Source organism: Varanus komodoensis, unplaced genomic scaffold (genome assembly GCF_004798865.1).
Source record: "Varanus komodoensis strain SLA01 unplaced genomic scaffold, ASM479886v1 scaffold43, whole genome shotgun sequence".
Taxonomy (NCBI): domain Eukaryota; kingdom Metazoa; phylum Chordata; class Lepidosauria; order Squamata; family Varanidae; genus Varanus; species Varanus komodoensis.
In genome coordinates, this window is record NW_025335985.1 from 2,179,436 (window position 1) to 2,198,313 (window position 18,878).

The 18,878-nt window shown below is 42.2% G+C and overlaps 1 protein-coding gene across 1 annotated transcript in view; it reads right to left on the bottom strand.

The window, feature by feature from the left end:
* Nucleotides 1-18,878, bottom strand: part of LOC123030177 (neuronal acetylcholine receptor subunit alpha-7-like) — a 113,070-nt gene that overhangs the window by 66,725 nt on the left and 27,467 nt on the right. The window contains exon 2 of the mRNA XM_044443862.1: nucleotides 13,691-13,830. Within this exon, the coding sequence (XP_044299797.1) occupies nucleotides 13,691-13,830 (140 nt within the window). The remainder of the gene's footprint in view (nucleotides 1-13,690; nucleotides 13,831-18,878) is intronic.

The following is an 18,878-nucleotide window of genomic DNA, read 5'->3' on the forward strand; positions in this document are numbered from 1 at the left end:
ACAGTGTGAACCCTCTTCTGCTAGCTCCTGCACAAGAGTTCATGCAACATGGAACGCCTCTTCCCCATCAGCACACTCTCCTTTGGATTCAAGCCACTGCTCTTTACAGGTAGACAATTCCCCTTAAAGTAGTATGCAAACCTCTCTTACACTACGGTTTTGCCTCTTGCCTCTACAGCTACCATCTCTTTCACTGACAGATTCAAGAAGGGATCTATTTCATGGGGGAGGGGACATGGAAGAAAGGGTCTCATTTCCATACAGGGACATTCATGACCCATGTGAGCCTATGGGAAATGCCAAAAGTGAATGTCAGCACAAAAGAACACTGTGTGTGATTTTGCTAGTATCTCGGGAATTTCAACCAATCCAATCCAGTAAGCTCCAGCTTTGTATTCTCATTTGTAGGTATGCTTACGTTGTTCATTCTTTTCCAGTGCCGATACAGACAGATCTGATCAGCATCAGAAATTAATCCATGGATTGGAAGTCAGTTATCCTTTGGACTGCATGAGCCTCTGAATTTTATAATGCCATTCCTCATTAAAATGTTAAAATTCACCTAAAGTGTGTCATTTAGGATTTAGAGATCAATAGTTGCTTCAACTATGGAGACATGGTCCACTGAAGGTACCTTACTTTAAGGTTCATGGATACTTAGGAAGAAACAAAACCAACTGTGTCAAAGATGAACACAACAATTAAATATGCACCATATACAGCAGTGTATAAGATGTTCCTTGAAACCAAAAACAGCACAGCAAAAACTGGGGATCGTCTTATATGCTCAACATATAAAAACAGCCCAAAATACTGACCTCATCTATATTACTGTATTTTTCTGAAACATAATTCCTGGTAGTTTGTTCCACATGTTATTACCATATGTATCAGTGTATAAGATGGTCCTTGAAACCAAAAGAGTGAGGCAAAAATTGGGGGTCATCTTATATGCCTGTCATATGACAAACACCAGAAAACAGCCACAAATATCGACTTTGTCTTATACATGAGTCACCTTATGTGCCAGTCTATACAAGCAAGCAAAAGAAAGCTTACATTTCCCCTCTCTGTGGCTTGCAGATTCCCTGAACAGCCCAGGTGCCTCGACCAGTAACATACCAGTTACTGTCCCCTGGCAGAGAATGAGAGAGAATGACTCTTGGGATGGCTTTTCTGAAATTCCTCTCTTCCACGACCTAAAGCCTGTCAGGATGCAGGCAGTCCCACCCTCGGTCCCGTTTCCTGGGAACAAAGCTATTTCCGCAAGGCAAACAGTTTTGCTCTCACTGCAAAGGCAGGGCTTATATCCAGAATGACTGGGGAAGGCACCCCCAAGGCAAGCTGAAGGCCATGTTGCCCTGGCTTGTCTTCAAGAAGCCATTTCTGCCATTGGGCACTCGGAAAGCTCACAACACTACCTCTGAAAGCTTAAGGACTTTCCTTCTATCCTTTCAGTAGAGCCTATACCAAACAATTTTGATAGAAAATATGTGTAGAAATCTTTATTTTCTACAAAAATATATTTAAAATGATTATTTAAATGATTATTTTGTACAGTTTTTTTAATTCAGACATCCATGCAGAAAAAGGATAGAAGTATTTCACACCAAACTTGACATGAACCAGAAACAGACTGACCTGCCCATCCCTAATATTTAAAAAAATGGAATGGAATGGAGCTTTCAGCTTTTCTATTTCTCATTATATAGAAGGGGTCCTTCTAAAGACTTTGAGGCCTGGAGCAGCATGCTCAGCTAAGGCTTCCCCCTTCCTTTTCAATGCATTTTACATCAATGTCTTCTTTTTTATAGTTGGGGTGTGTGCCTGGAATAGAGATGCCTATTATTTATTTTAAAACTCCTATATATATCAATTTTTAATACAGCTCTGTGTTGATTTGACGCCTCAAAATCTGATCAAAAAACCCTCAAGATTGCTAGATGCATCCATAAAGTAGAGCACTCCATTCCTTTGAGACCCTATTTTCACAATTAATCAATTAATAGAAATATCAAGTACGAGGTTAAAGGTTGCACTGAGCCAGTAAATGATATTCTTTACCTCTCCACACTATGGTGATTTCCACCCTGTTAACCAAGCTATTGGCTGTCTGGGAGTGTGAAATGGGGAAGAAGAAAGGCGTTAACAGGCTACATTAGGTTGATTAAATCTGCAGGTGAAATGGCACAAGAGCAAAGGCCTTCTGAAGTCAATAGCTCAATAAAAGGAGTAAAGGGAAAATGCACATCACTCCTGGTTTGAGCTTTACATTTTCACTGGTGTTACTGTCTGCCAGTGATGATGTGGTCGCTCAGTGTGTGAGGCCCAAAGCAATTGCCCCTCCCTGCAAAAAAGCACCTGAGACAAAAGTGAGGATACTTCCCATCATTCTTACGCAATCTAGAGAACATGATTTAGTAGTCATTTCAGAACAATGGTGCTTTGAGATCTGTATGTCCAAACAAGGATGGCCTCAGGGACACTCAGGGAATTGCACAAAGAGAATTGGAACCCCTCTCTGATTCTTGTCTCTGCATGCCAACATCCTCCTTTTGTCAAAGTCCTGATCAATTTCATTCTCCATTTTAAAGCTTCCTTGGTAGGGAACACCTTTTTCCAATGCTGTTTTGCTTTATACTGAAGTAAGAACACACTCTGGCATAGCACCCTCTATCTAGCCAGCTTCATTTTCCTCCATCTTTACCCACAATAAAATTTCATAGCTGTCAGCTGCTTTTGGCTCTCTCCTGCCACCCGCATATCAAATTGTGGGAGGAAAATAATTTTCCTAAGCCCTCATGAGATGCAGGCATTTGTCAGCTCACTCTGTCTACACACACACACATCGGGGATTTCTGCTCTTGCACAAAAATGCAAGACCACTTCTCTGATATTTAGCCAAGCATAATCATTTTGCCGATATCCTCCACTTCAGCAGCTTCCTTGGTAGCAAATGCCTTTTTCCTTTATGGGATGTTTCACATTACATTGAAATAAGAAGGCTTGCTTGCAAAATGCCGTCTCTCCAGCTGTTCTTGGTTGCTTTTGCACCCTTCTGCCTGTTGCTTCCTGCCATTGCTGGCTATCACATATACATATATATAGGTTACAGCTGGATGGCTAAACTTATGCAATCATGGCAAGGAATTAAAATGGAGTGGAAAACTGTGGATTTCAAGGAGGAGCAATTAAACAGAGGCAAAAATCATGCACATCTCAAGGCAGAGCAGGAACAAGAAGGGAAAAATTATGCAGAAGTAAAGTAGGAAATTGTGCAAATTTCAGGGCCCATCTTCCCCCCCCCACCCCACTTTCACCTCCTAGCAGAACAAGGCACCAAAATTCTATCTACACTCTTTACTATGTCAAAGTGGGCCAGTAAGGCTGGCTTTGCAGGGGAACTGCAAAGGCAAATTAGCAAAAGACATCAGAAAAGTTAGGAAGCCCACCAATTAGGGACATCACCACTCAGGTCAAGAAACTGATTCCAAACCGAATCATTCCCAACAACCCATGATGAGATCATCCTTCTGGGTTTGGATAACACAACAAGCCATCATAGGCATTAACCACCCTAAAGCAAACCACAGTTCACCCAAGTGACTTGTTTGTGGAAAGTCAGCCATCCCACAGAAGCTGTGCTGAGTTCAACAACTCACCATGAATTATCACACCATACTTGTGTGAGCCAGATCAACAGAACATTTTTTTGTGATGTAGAACCACCACTGACAAGCACCATTGGCATTCAAGTTGCCACAGTCTATGGAAAAATAAATGTCTCAGGGTTCATTCAGACTGGGACCACCACACACTGGGAGAGGAGTATTAAACCTTTCCCATCACAGTGATATTTCCCCCCAAATTTCCCTAGTAGTCTCCCATCAGCATCAATGGAGGCTTTTTTTCTCACTAATGCAGGAAAAAATGGGGATAGTAAACCCCTAATTTACTACCCTGGGGTGTGAAGGTCCTGTTCTGAAAAGGAATCTCTCATATTTATTCTGCAGGAAAAGGAAAAAAGTCTATTTTCTTCAGCTAACCACCACACAATTAATGTAATGTGTAGTCTGACTCTCAGGAAAAAGACCGGGTATGGAAGCAACTTAGATTAGATTAGATCAGAAATTTAAACAGGGTCAGGAGAGGCAGAGCATTTGCTGCAGTATATGGAATTCTCCATTCTATGATTTCCCTGTAAAGAGTAGTTGCATCAGCTTTACCGAAGATTTCTGAGAATTTCTGGTGACTTTAAATACATCTTTAAACTGAGTGCCTCTCGGCTGCATTGTGTTCCCTATCTCTGGCATGCTTTTCAAAGACATTTTCAAAGGCTTTTGTTTGCTATCTTCAGGAGACTTCTAAGTAAAGAATAATACTCTCACAGACCAGGGGAAAACTTTGTGGACATTAAACACACACGTTAAACCAAATAAATCAGGTTTTATACTGACAATGTGAGCTCTCCTAGCAATATCTGAGTTGTCTCATTTTTCTCCTAGCTTTCTGTGATGAAAGAGAGATTGCATAGGATTAAAGGTAAGTTTCCGAAAAAAAATTAGATCCATTTTTGAGGCACTGACCCTAAGATTTTTTTGTTTGTAAAGAACCAGACTGAGGCAAAAAGTCCCGCCTTTTGCAGGGGGAAGGTACTGGCCTCAAGCAGAACCATGAGTATGGTTTTGAAAAGGAGCCTCGGGGAACTGTCCCTGCTCAGCGACAGAGCAAATACTCTGCATGCAGAAGGTTTCTGGTTCAAATTCTGGCATCCCCAATTAAAAGGGCTGAGGACAGATACTCAGACTTCTGTTTGAGGGCCAAAGCAACCTTGATACTAAAGGCACTACTTAAATCTGCAGGCTGGCTTCTCATAACATGGGGAAGCTACTTGCACCTGGACCACAGCAAATGGAGAGTACTCTGAACCTTTTCTCCCCCATCCGTGTTCTGACAACCGCTTGTAGCCCCAGAAGGAAAGCCACCGTTGGCGGCAATAGGATCATCTCTCCTGGGATTAACCAGGGGCAAGTTTACCCCTTACGCCAGTGCTGTTTCCAAGTCCAACCTTTTCCTTTTTGCTGTACAAAGGAGGAGCTGCCATTCACACACACAAGGTGCTGAATTTGGGAACAATGTTCCACTCAGTGAAAGCCCGGCCAGTCCTTTGCCTGGCTCCCATCACAAGTCATCCACTGGAAAGAAGGAATGTAGCTCTGTGTATGATTTCCAACTCCTCAATATTTGTACAATATAAATATATTCCCTAGAGCAGTGGTTGGCCCCTTGGAAGTCCCAATCTGGATATTCCCCCCCCTCCCAACCACCGTTCACACAGTGCCTCCCAAGCTTTTGTGCATCTTTTTTCTCCTAAGCAGTAAGAGTGCCTGACAGTAAGAGCTCTAAGTTAAAATGTGCTACTACTGGGGGAATAGATCCCTGCCTCGTTTTCCCCCCAGCCCTGTGCACCACGGGTGGTGGCCCTTGGGTGTGGTTAAGGTGGGGATCCACTTACTTGCTCAATTCACAATTCAGCCCTTATCCTGGCTCCAAAGCCTAAACAAAGTGGTTATTGTTGTTGTTGTTGTTGTTATTATTATTAAAACATTTCTATGCCGCCCCTTGCCGAAGCCTCGGGGCGGCTTACAACACAATAAGATACATTGAAATACAATAGAACATAATAAATTACCACTAAATACAAAAATACAAAAAAAAGAGGAGTTCCAAAAAACTTCCAGAAAGTAAAGCAAAGTTAAGAACTACAAGCTTCTTCAAGTTTGATACGTATATACACATTACTTTCACCTTATTATTTATTTATTTGGGTATTTTTACCCTGTCCAATATATTGCAGATCTCTGAATGGTCTTCTTCAGGCTGATATGGCCTTTTGTTCAGCTGACTGTTGACTTAGCTGGAGTCACAGATCACCACTGCTTGATGGCCATTGGATTAGCCTTCACCGCCATCCAAAGACATAGTCCTTAGCCTTTAGTCTCACTTCACCCTGAACCATGCTTGCCCAATTCTGTTTCTCCTTACATCCATCTCCAAGAGGGTTCCCCACTCCCCTTGAGATAATTCTTCCAGCATGAACCATGCCCTGAGGAGGGGGGTCAAACTCCCTGGCAGCATCAAATGTGCCTAAACAAGTGTGTGGGGGGGCTCCTCCTCCCTTTGGTTCTTTCTATACTTGTAACCTGGAGGGATGGGGAGTCAATTACATAGGAACATGGCTCCCTTCCTTTCTTGGCTATGAATGTTGGTATCCAGCATCAAGTTTACCTCCCGTTTGCAGAGGAAGTAGTGCAATCGGGTCATCAAACCTGTTTTCTGCTGCTTCTGTCCTGCTTGTAGCCTGAGATGTGCCCGACGTGGGCTTCGAAACAGGTGTTGTGGTTGACAGTGTGCTACTCAGCAGTTGGCCCATGAGCAGGACAGAAACCAAATCCAAATCTGTGATTATGCAGGTTCAGCAAAGCTAGGAAAGGATCAGCCCCATCTTGTTCAGCTTTCTGGAGCATGGACTCAATGGCTGTATTGTGTATTCTGCCTGCCCAATCGTCTGAGGGTTACCTGGACTTGAGCACATCAAGGCGATCCATACTCAGTTGGAAATTGTCTCACAGCCAGGCTGGAACATGGTACATGGTCACAAGGTAGCCTTTTATGTGCACGAATGCTGCCTTTGGTTTGGCCTTAGATGTTTGTCTATCAAGTGGAGGACATCTAGGGTGGCCTTACAGCTCAAAAATGTCAGCAGGTACTTCCAACTGTGGAATCTCTGGAATCTGATGGGGGATCACTGGCTTTCTGTGATTGGCTGGCTGGTGCTACTGGCATGGCTGACCATTATTAAACCATTGTTCCATCTCTGCATGAATCTCTGCATTCATGGGAGGCCAAGACATTCATGCCTGAACATGAGCTTTTAATCTGCTTAACCCTTGGTGTGGTACATGAAACAACCAAGTTCTCTCTGCTTTCTTGGGAGAGTAATTTTGTAACTCACCAAATCTGTCAGATCATTCCAAATCTGTCTCTAACAGGGAACTCTAATAGGATCCCACCTAACAGAGATGGCATTCAGGCTTGATCTGCGTGTGTCCCCAGGGCCAGCCAGTGATATGTGGGGGCCTTGCAAATCTGTAGACCTATATCTGCTGAAGTTTGTTCTTAATGCATCTAGAGCATGTGACTGCTGAGCAGGTCTGTGCTGGACAGTTTGTAAATCACCCCACACTCTGCCAAATGCCCCATGCCTGTGGGAAAGGAACCTGTGGTTGCCCTTAAGAGTGTGCCGGCTGTGAAGATGTATGTCTTCCCTTTTGGGTGTTAGATCTGAATGTGATATTTCTGCAGCTGTAATAACACCTTTTTCATCTTGCTGGGCCTTCTGTACTAATTGGCATAAATTGATTTCAATGGCTTGTGGTTGGACTGGGCTTTTAGTTGGACGCCAAATATATACTGATGGAGTTGTGATGTTGCAACGACTATCACCAAGAGTTCATTTTCTATCTGTCTGTTATTTTGCTCTGCTTTGGACAGGGCATTGGAGGCATAAACAATCTTTCCTTTCAGGAACAGACATGTCCCTAAGCTACCCTTGGATGTATCACCGTGGACCAAGAGTCCCCCTGGGGTCAAAATACTACAAGACTGGTGACAGTGGAATGGCCCCTTTTCTTTCAGTCTATCAAGAGCTGCCTGGCAGGTGTTCAGGCCCCCACTGCCGCCCGACATGATTCTGGAGGAAATCATTCAATCAGGCTGGACTCGTTTGGCATGCCGTGCATCAAGCACTGGACGGACTGCTGTTACCTGGCTGCACACCCTCCCCAGAGAGGATACGGCCTGCGTCTTTGACAGTGTTCACTTAACATTCAATGTTGTCCTTGTTAAACTTAACATCCCCAAAGCACTCATAGTTCTTTTGTCGAAAGACATCAGCAGTTGACTTGATACCAAAGAGCAAGCCTCTGATGGGGTACCTTCTCCAAGTACAAAATCCTTCAGACTTCCTACCCAGCCTACTTGCCCATAGACAGCCATTAATGTCATCCAAGGTGATAAATAAATGCCTCCATCATGGTGGCTGGAAAGTGTTACCATTTGACTGCCGTGATGAGCTAGGCACAACCTGTATGCACAAAATCTGCATTGTTTTTGTGTAGTTTTGCAGTATCTCCAGACTGCTGGCCTATGCTGTTGCTTTAGACACCCCTGTGCCGATTCACTTTGACTCTGGATCTTCATCAGTTGTTTTGTGGGGGGGGCAATGTATAGAATACTTCCACATCCAGGCACCACAGGTGGCACTGTGGGGTCCACGTAAATATGATGCACACCAGGAAAGTGCCCCAGGCCTTCAAAAATAGCAGAAGAATGGAAGAGGTCTTTTGTCTCAGCTGGGAATGCAGGGCTACAGCATGTACATGTCTGATCAAATCAAGGGAGACACAAGCTGAACTAACCAAGAGTGGTGGATTCCTAGCATCTGGCACAGAGGATTTTGTGTGTTGGGACCGTTCTTGCAATGAAGCCTCTCAATGGGACATTTCCTCTTCCAAAGATAACTAGAGTCACATTTATCATTGCTATGTGCATTTATCTTGCAAACATTCTGCAATGTTCTTGGGAACTGTGTTGGCATCAGCTGCAGAGTGTAGCAGAGAACAACTCAAAAGTCACATACAATGACTGTGCTGTACCTTTCTGTGCGCTTGACTTGACAACACTTAGTCCTCACTCCCATAATTAGGACATTGATTTCTGGGGCGAGATGAGAAGACCTGTACATTCCACTGAAATGATTCTGTCATGCACACACGTTGCAGGTTTCTCCAAGAGCTGGACACTGCCTGGGCCTGCAGACATGTCCCCATCTACTGCAAAAATTGCTGTTTGCAGCTACAGGTTTCCTGCTGCAGAAGATTGCCCCAGGGTCTTTTTTCCTTTCCTGATAGTTTCTGTGACTTGTGCTGAATGGCAAAGATGTTTTCCAGGGTCACTGCTGCTGCCTGGCCCCCACCAGGGGCCTTTGCTCTGTAAATGATTGCTTGTTCTAGTCAAATTGGGGTTTCCAAGAATTTCTCACAGAGCTTCCAGCCTGAAATGCTGAAGACTATTTTGTCATTGAGCATTAGATTTGCAGAGGCTGCAAATTCACACTGCTGATATTTTTCTCTAAGTGCTGTGACATAGTGCTGTGCGGCTGCTTCTTCAGTGTAAGAAAGTTGGGAAACAGGGTTTCTTCTGAGCTTACAATAATTTCTGGGTGCAATGAGGGCTTCTGTCCATGCACTGCTTTCAGGGTCTGCACAAGTATTAGGTATATCATCATACATTTCTAAAGCCTTTTCTCCTTGGCAATACCGCATCACAACAATGTTGTAGCATTTTTACTGCTTTTGTAACTGTCAGATACACTTGCTGTCTCTCTTTCCATTTTCTCCGAGGTTCCCAGGAAAGCTCAGCTAAGTAGGAGGTTTAAAATGCTCCCTCCTCCCATTAAATATGGGTTGCATGCAAAAACCTTCTCCAAGTTTTTTTGTGAGAACATCAATCCACATTTGACACCATGCAATGACCTTTGGGCATGGTTAATGTAGAGTGAACATTCCTACTCCACTCACAAACCACTTTTAGGACTCGATCACCAAGTAATAAGTTTCTGACTCTGAACAACTTCTTTTTTGACATCTACAGGAAAGCAGATAAACTCCTAGAGAACTATACAGGAGACTGCCTAGCTCCAAAGCCTAGGCAAATTGAACATAGAGGGTCTCCCCACCCAGGGTCTAGAAACTAAAAGCTACGAGCTTCCTAAAAATATTAACACATATCACAACATTGCTCCCCCTGACTTTTCCAAAATGTAATTTGATTCACTGAAAGAGGTAAATGCTTAAGAATGATTAAGAGGTTTGATTATTTCAACATATTATACATGGGGCCCTCTTTGAAAATGGTCTGGAACCTTCTACTAGAGCAAAACAGGGCAAGACTGTTCACAGGGACTGGCCTATGTGAGCATATTGCACCAGTACGTGGTGATCCGCCCTGCCTTCCAGCCTGTGTCTGGGCCAAATGCAAGATGCTGGTACTAACTTTTGAAGTGTTCCTAGCAAAAGTTATCTCTGCTGCTTTGCTGCACTTTAAGGTACTGTGATGTGAAAGATGCTTATATTATATTTATATGCTCATGAGTTGTTTTGGTGTTTGTATTGTTGGTTGTCCTGTGTTCCTGCATTGGGAAAAGGTTGGGAAATGAAAAGCTTGAATAAATAAATACAGCCTAAGGGAAGGCCAGCTGAAAGAGCATGTCCTCCCATATTTTATTGTCTTAAAATAATCATTTTAGAGGCTTACCTCCGGGTGCTCCTGTCAAATGAGGTAGGTAGGAAGACTCTTTAAAAGAAGGCCTTTTCAGTGGTAACATCCTAGCTGCAGAATGCCCTCAAAGGGAGGCTCTCGTAGAGGCTATGTTAGTCTTTTCAATGCCAAGTAAAGATCTTTTTAAATTCCAGGCTTTTTAGTTATTCAGTTTTTAAAATTATGTTCATGCTTTTTAGATCTTGCAGTCCTGCTGTTTTCTACCTTGATTTTTAGTTTGATATTGTTATGGGTTTTTTTAAAATAAACTTTGTTAAATCTTTGCATCACATTTTATTATATTTTAATGCTGTGTGGTTTTAAGTTTTATTTTATGAACCAGTTGAGAAAGTTTTATTCTTTAAAATGCTAATAATCAAAAGGTAATTGTCTGCTTTAATCATAATTATAAACCTGCTCAACCCTCCTAAGAATGCTGGGGTGTTTCAGAATTAAGAAATACTCTGTACTCATGCCAGGATGTTCTTAAATGAAGGGAACTTAACAGAGGGTCTTTCACAATTGCCATACACCAAGATAAAGTGGCTCTGATTTCATAAATCAGCTCCTTTGTTAAAAAAAACAATCACTCACGACATATTGGTCTTATGTTGCCATCAGAGGACTTCCAGCAAGCTACCTAAACCACCCACACATCTGCAAGGCGAACTGTGTACACAAGCCATCATTACAGCTTTGCAGCAAACTTGGAGAACAGCATCTGATGAATCATTTATAGGAGCACATGGCTCATAATTTCCTCCAATATACAAGATGCTGCAGCGTAAAATTGTTAAAAAGCTTTATAATTAATCAACAAATTACTTGTGAAACATCAGGGACATCTGCACATTTCAGAGTCACATTTAGTATTCCAAAGTGACAAAACCATGTGTTAACATTCTGGGAAACACCTAATCCAAGCCCCTCTGGTCCTCAGTTACAATTAGAAAACAGTCTGGTAAACAGACAGAATTCAGGCACATACAAATTGCAACTGAAATCAAATAATTAGGGCAGCTTCTTTCCATAAGAGCATGGTAGCAACTGATGGTGTGTACAGAAAGGTCTAATATGGGAGACCAGTAAAGTGCATGCCATGTTTCTGATCCTCACAGGGGTCTGTCTTCAGGACATGCCACACACACACTGCTTCCTGAAGGTGACAGGAGAAAGTGTGTATCCATGAAAGCTGTGCAGACTGCATTGCGGGATTCCATTGTAAGCACAGAACAGATGTCAGAATAAGCACCTGTCTCTTCTAAGGACATTTGATTTTCCACTCTGTTGGTTGAACATTCTGGCAAGCTACGGAGGATCCACAATGATCATCAAGGCATGCCCTGAGCTTTACAAGCTGTAATTATTGTCTAAACCGTTGGCAACATTCTCGCCACTGATGGGATGATCTGAACCGGGTCTGGGACTGCCCACCAGGGGACTGCTCTGGAAGCCACATGAAGATTAGACTTTGAAATGGGAATGGAAAGTTCAAGGAGCCTCTTGGCCTTGCATGATCCCATGACATCGGTAAAACGATGCCAAGGCGTAGACGTGTAAGAACTCATGGTACCTCTAGCATAAGCATACAGGAGAAGCTATCTTGGGTCAGATGAAAGGTCCATCTAGTCTCACACTTCCCCCGACTCCTCAGATGACACTACAGAGAGGCAAGGCCAACAGCTAAGAACCTGATGTGTGTCAGGAGAGGCGCCAAAAGCTTGGAGATCTCTAAGCTTCTGCTTAGAGTGGCCACATGCCCTGTAAAGTACAGTCCTCTATTTGAGGACTTTCAGAGGACCTTCTTCTGTTTGGAGGAGCCCTCTCTTCAAAGAGCTGTCCAGTCCACCTCCAATTTAAACTTAAAGAATGGAGCGCAGGGCCTTGAAGATGACCTCAGACCCTGTTCTCTTCCTCACTGCAGTGAAATGTGCTGCATTTCTATTTAAATAACACCCATGGATTCCAAAGGTGCACCTACACATATCAATGAGCACAGTCACATTTTATGCAACTCTGTGCTTTGGCTTTTGGTGATGTCTGAGTGCCAACCCAATTTCTGTACGTTCCTGGTCATATGATTACATACAATTAGGAGTGCATGTTGCCCCAGAGGCTTCCCCTCCTGACCAATGATGGGATGATCTGAACCAGGACCAAAGACAGGCCTTCTTTGCCAAGGACCCTCCTTGCAGGATGCCATGCAGGCATGACACGGCAGAAGAGTCCAATCCAGTCAAGAGGGACGTGAGTTTCAGAGTCCTAATGACAACACCAGAGAGTTTGCCGATTCCAAATCAATTCAGAAACATAGTTGAATTAATTTCGAGACATCCGGATCAGCAGGTGTCCACTCAATTAATTCTAATGGGTGTTGGGGGTTAGAGCCATTCCAAATTCAGTGTGTAGGAAGGAGGGAGAAATGACCACCTAAATAACATGAAAACCAAAGTCAGTCCCCACATATCCAGGTTGACTCCTTGTACTTTGGATTAAAACAGAACAACTGCTGCCCAGCCACAAAGATTCCATGCTTAATTAGAGACAAATTGACAAAACCATTTTGGGCAGGCAAAATTATCCATATGTAATTCTCATATGGTTCAGCTTTACAGTACAAAGACCCACTTGGCATGAAACAGAGAAGACTCTTGAAATTTTCGGCACGAAAATTTGCCATGTTTTTATTTTGGAGGTGCACTTTTTCTTCTTTTGGAAATAAAACAAAATGTGTGTTTTAAAATAAAACAAGGTCTGTGTTGCTACTTTCTAAATTATTCTCATATGGTCAGATTTTGACAGGTCTACAAAACCTGTAGCTCCCTAGCTGCTGTTGGATGACAACTCCCATCAGGTCTAGCCAGCATGACCAATGGTTGGGGTTATGGGATTTGTAGTCCAGCAACATCTACGTTTCCCGCCTGTTTTACAATCTAAGTTGCTTCAAATTCATGGTGAAATATTGACCCAATCACATGGGACTGTCTTTTCAAGAAATATTATCTATGGAATAATTAGCTTAACATAATTACAGACCCGCTCCAGACTTAAAGAGGACTGTACAGACAAGAGCAAATCTATCATTATCCAAGAGCAAATCTAAATCATTATCAGAATTTTATCTATTCTGATAGTAGTACAACAGGGCTGCTAAAAATGTGCTCTTGGATAATTCTCTGTTTCAACTGGTCTTGAAAGAGAGCTGTGCTCACCGGCATTATCACTGGAGAAGTGCTCTGCAGCACTGATTTAAAATCCATTTTGCTTAAGAACTATTCAGGAAGGGGTAGCTGAATTATGGCCAACTTACCACGTCAATTATCTGGAGCAAGGAGAGTTGCAGCTCTACTACAAGGGGTTGTGAGTCATTCGCTACAGGCCGTTCCAAGCGATTGTAGTTTTTCAGTAGTTCTCTGTAGAGCCGCCTTTGGTTTTCCCCTTGCTGGGAGACTATGAGAGAAAAGGGAGAACCTATTTTAGGTTTATTTTTGAAACTATATTGACTCCTTTGTTAAGGCTTTTTAGAAATGCATTTGCATATTTGTCTTCTGTTACTACCATAGACATTGATGATATCCTTAGATGAAAATGATTTAATAAAAGTCAAAAGAGAAGAGAAGAGGATTACATGACAACTAATTTCTTTCAATTTCAGGAGATGTTCCTAAGATATTTCAGGTTATGCTTCTAAGAAAAACTTGCATAAATTTCTTTGCTTTTTCAGGCCATGGATGGGGGCCTATGAAGAAAGAACACACTTATAAATTTGATTAAAAATATTAATAACAAAGACAAATGTATTTATTTATTTTAAATTTGTCGAACCTAACATAGTTGTATGATTTTAACTAATTGTATGATTTCAACTAATTGTATGATTTCAACTAATCTGGACAGAGCAGAGCTGAGAGCTGAGTTCAAATCCTTATCCACCTCTGATGTTAGTGATCCCTGGGCAGGAATGGCCACGGGGGCAGCGTCAAGGGGGGTCCACATAGTCCATGCCTTGGTAAGGGTCCTCCGCTCCCAACTCCTGGAAGCCCAAGGACCTCTTAGCCCTCCTGCTTCCTGTTGCTGCCCACCCCTCACTTGCCTTCTGCCTAGCTGAGTGAGCAGACAAGAAAAATGAGAAGCAGCATCTGTCTGGCTCTCCCTCTGAGCTGCTGTGCAGACTCGATCCAGAGAACAAATGTAATCAACTGGACAGTGGTGAAGAGAGGAGGAAGCACTCAGGTAAGGAGGGACATATGTGTTGATCTTGTTCTCCCTCATCCTCCATTTTTCCAATATGGAAAAAAATGGTTATCTAAAGGAGCGCTTGCGTCCATATATGCCCTCCTGCCCCTTGAGATCGGTGGCAGAGACCCTTCTCCGGGAACCCTCTGTGAAAGATATTAGGAAGATGAGTACCTGGAGGAGGGCCTTCTCTGCGGTGGCACCCCACCTATGGAATGCACTCCCCAGAGAGATCCGCCTGGCGCCGTCATTATTTGATTTTCGGCGCCAGGCCAAGACCTTTTTATTTAAAAGTTATTTTAATTGTTAATTATTTATTGTATTTATTCGGTTTTATACTTGTGCCGAGATGTTTCCGGACTTTTAAGGTTAATTATATGATTGTTTGTTTATTTTGTAAGCCGTCCCAAGGCTTTTTGCGAATGGGGAGGCATAGAAATGTTCTAAATAAATAAATATTAAATGTCGTTCATTTGAAATGTTAAGATTTTCAAAATCCATGAACATCCATAGATAGATAGATAGATAGATAGATTTGAACTAATATACAACATTTTAGTGAGCAGTTATACTAGTACAATGCATTTTGAACATTATTTTAGGAAAAGATACAAGTTATTAAGTGGAGTTGTCTGTAATGTATATAGTTTATACACAGTTTTGAACTGGAGTGCTTCATTGCAAAATTTGGAGACGTACACATTCGGAACAATAATTGAGTTTTGGTTCATATATCAGTTTGAGTTGTGCAATCCGGTAAGTTTACATTGAAATGTATGAATGCCTCCTGTACCCCTACACTCTCCTCACCCAAGGATTCTCAAAACTCAGAGCCATCATGGGCCTATAACAATCAACATCATGGGCCTATTTCTCAACTTAACCTACTTTAAAGGGTTGTAAAGATAAAACTGAATAATGATTGAAATATTGGAGTAAGGCTTAATAAATATAGTTAATTTTAGTCTCAGGTCATAGATAACTTCAGATTACCTAAAAGAGCACATTTTATTTATTTATTTATTTATTTATTTATTTATTTAATCTGTTTAAAGCTGCCTCTTAGCAACAAGCTCTCTGGAAATTATTCATTCTTGGAAATTTCCTATGCACCATAATTCTACAGTTTAGCCACAAAAATATGAATTCTAGAAGTATTCATGTTTTACTGTCAGTTCATTAAGTTAAACCACAAAATGCATTCCTTTGTGGTGATAAAGTATACGTGAGCAGCATTCACACACGACAAACAACCCTGCATGATTACTACAGTTCACAGTTTTTTAGCATGCTGTACCCGACAGATGATCAATTGGTTTTTCCATTATTGAGCCTTCCTCCCTGTTCAGTCTTCCCACTGTTGCGAAATTCCCTGTCGGAAATTCAGTCCCAAGGCACATCACCCACTACGTATGTCACCTCCCTCTTCTTCTTTGGTCCACATGTGGAGGCTGGGTGGCAGGAGCGGCTTCTGCAATTGCCACTCTTCCCAGCAGACCCAGTGGTAGCTGCATACCAGGAAAGCAGAAACCACAATCCTGGGTTCAGACAGAACAACAAGCGGTGGTGGTGCAGGGAAACCAAAGAACAAACCATGCATTCTTATCATGGTTTCTAAAGACCAAACTTACCATGGCGAAGTACAATGACTGCATTCAGACAATACACCAGACCAACAGAGGTTAAAAAAAAAATCCATCATGGCCTGTTGCATTGTCTGAATCCAGCTGTGGTGTTTTTCATACTCCAAAAGAAATAAACTTAGCATTATCTTAGACTTTTACATAACCTAACAACTGCATTCCTTATTAAGGATTTTCTGCTGAAAATAGGAACTAAACAGAATGTTTTTATCATTGCATTTTGGGTTCAATTTGTGTCCTCTCCTATTTCAGAGTGTTGTGAAGTAGCTGTCACTCACTTTCACCCTCAAGGGCACTTTCACACCTCAAGGGAAAAGGTGGGTGAGGGAGTTGTTTAACTCCCTCACACACCTTTTCTTTAGCATAGCAATTGCTGTTTTGCTGCCATATGTTCACATCCAGATTTATTTATTGTTTATAACATTTACGCAAATTCCTATAAAAACAGAGCTGTTGGACTCCTGGCAAATCATCAAGGCAGCTGTTGGCATCGTACATGGTTGGCCTATCTAATTAAGCTATCTGTTGTTCTCCTTCCAACAGCCCCAAAGCAAAAGTGAATGTGAAGCAATAAAAATACGGAGGAGGGAAGGCAGGACAAACACACACGCACACACGCACACACAAAGGGGTGAAAAAAAGGCAATAACAAATAACAAATGTAGGGTTTTATTGAAGCTATCAATCTGCATAAAAGCCACTTCTGTGTTTCCTGTCACAGCATAGCAGAGCAGAATCCATGCTGTGCAATTCCTATGCCATGCAATTAACAGGAATCAGGATGAGGCTACACAGATAGGGGCCAATTTGATTTTCAGTGGCTTCCATTAGATAGTATGGAATGCAAAAAATTAATGGACGGCAATCTGGGATACACTTGAGAAGGGGTTGTCAAGAGGAATTACTGAAAAATTACAAAAGAATTATTCTGGTAGTGATTTTACTTCAGGCACACCCAAAAAACAGGGACAGTTGTGAAAGTATTAACATTATTAATAAACAGAAATTATTCATCAGTAACCCCAACACAACCTGGTTGTTGGCCAATCCGGCTGCAATTAATGTGACCTCTGGTCCAAAAGCAATGGGCTTACTCGTACTTAACTCTGTGACCGAATTTGGCTCTTGCATTAAGACTTTTGCCACCCTGTCTCCTGGCCTAAAAATCAAGCCCTCTGTTATGGGAGTCCATGAGGCAGATGTTTATGGGTCTAAATGAAATCCCTTGATCTCAGAAAAGTTTCTTACAATTACAACTGGAACTTCTGTACGGCACAGACCATTCATCTCAAGCAATGCTCTACCTGCTACGCTCCGCATCATCTCCCTAGTTTTTCAACTCTCTGTGAAAACTTGTTTTTTGCCAACCAACAGCAGTTTCTCCTCTTTCCACTGTGTTTCAGTAGCTTTTGCCTCTTTGTTATAGCTGCCCTGATATCCCTGATTTTAATATGCCCTGCTATCCATTTAATTTCTAAATCACGTTCTTTTTATGAGTTCCTTAATAAAAGTCCTAACTGCTTAGGCTAGGATTTCATCAGGCTTTCATTCATTCATTACATCTGTATCCCACCACTTCTCCAAGGTCACATGCAGGGTTCTCGCTCTCATTTTATCCACACCACCACCCTGTGATGTAAAGACAGATCACAAGGAAAACAAATAGTGCTTGGCCCAAGATCACCCTGCCAGTTACATTGACAAGTGGAGATTTGAACCCGGTTCCCCGATCCTAAACCAGCACTCTGACATCCACACTACAGGATGCATCCATATCAGCTGGACTTTCAAGGAACCCTTCCATCTCTGCCGCAGAATCACTGTTCACTGCAGAGAACTCCAAGATGCACTCTAGAACTCATTTTGGGTTCTAGCTCTCTGTTGAGCCTCCCTGTTGACTTGAGCATTAACTGAAAATATACTTGCAACATCCCTTCACAACTGCAGCTTCCTTTGCCCAGCCTTACTGACCTTTTCATGTGGGGCCACTCAGGGCAGGCCCTACGGTTAGGCAGATGCTGGGGGAAGGAGTGGCATCACATCAGAATGATGTCATGCCTGCCATATAACCTTCCCTGCATGCTCCCAAGTGCAGTGATGGACACTGAAGGTTGAAGTAAGATCCTAGCACCAGTCCTGTCAGTGCCAGTCTAGTTTATCCCTTTACCTGGAAAGGGGTTCCAAGTGGTTTTGCCCCAGATGGCAGCACATCAAAGTTTTTCTAAACAGGGTTTGAAAACCACTGTCCTAGCATATCATTAATTTTACCTGTATTTAGTTCAGATGATTTCACTGGAAGCATTATTTCCTTCTCTGGGAAATACTTGACACACTTATTTCCATTATTTAGTCCCCCCTTCCCCTGACACTTTCTTCTTACATTGATTTTTATTTATTTTATTTATTTAGGGAACTTCTATGCCGCCCCATTCGCCGAAGCCTCGGGGCGGCTCACAAACATAAATAAATAACATCATATAAAACAATATAATTTAACAGTATAAATTAAGTCGCCCTGGCCAAAGAATAAAATAAATAAATAATATTAACAATTAAAATAACGTTTGAATAAAAAGGCCTTCGCCTGGCGCCGTCGTTATTTGTTTTTCGGCGCCAGGC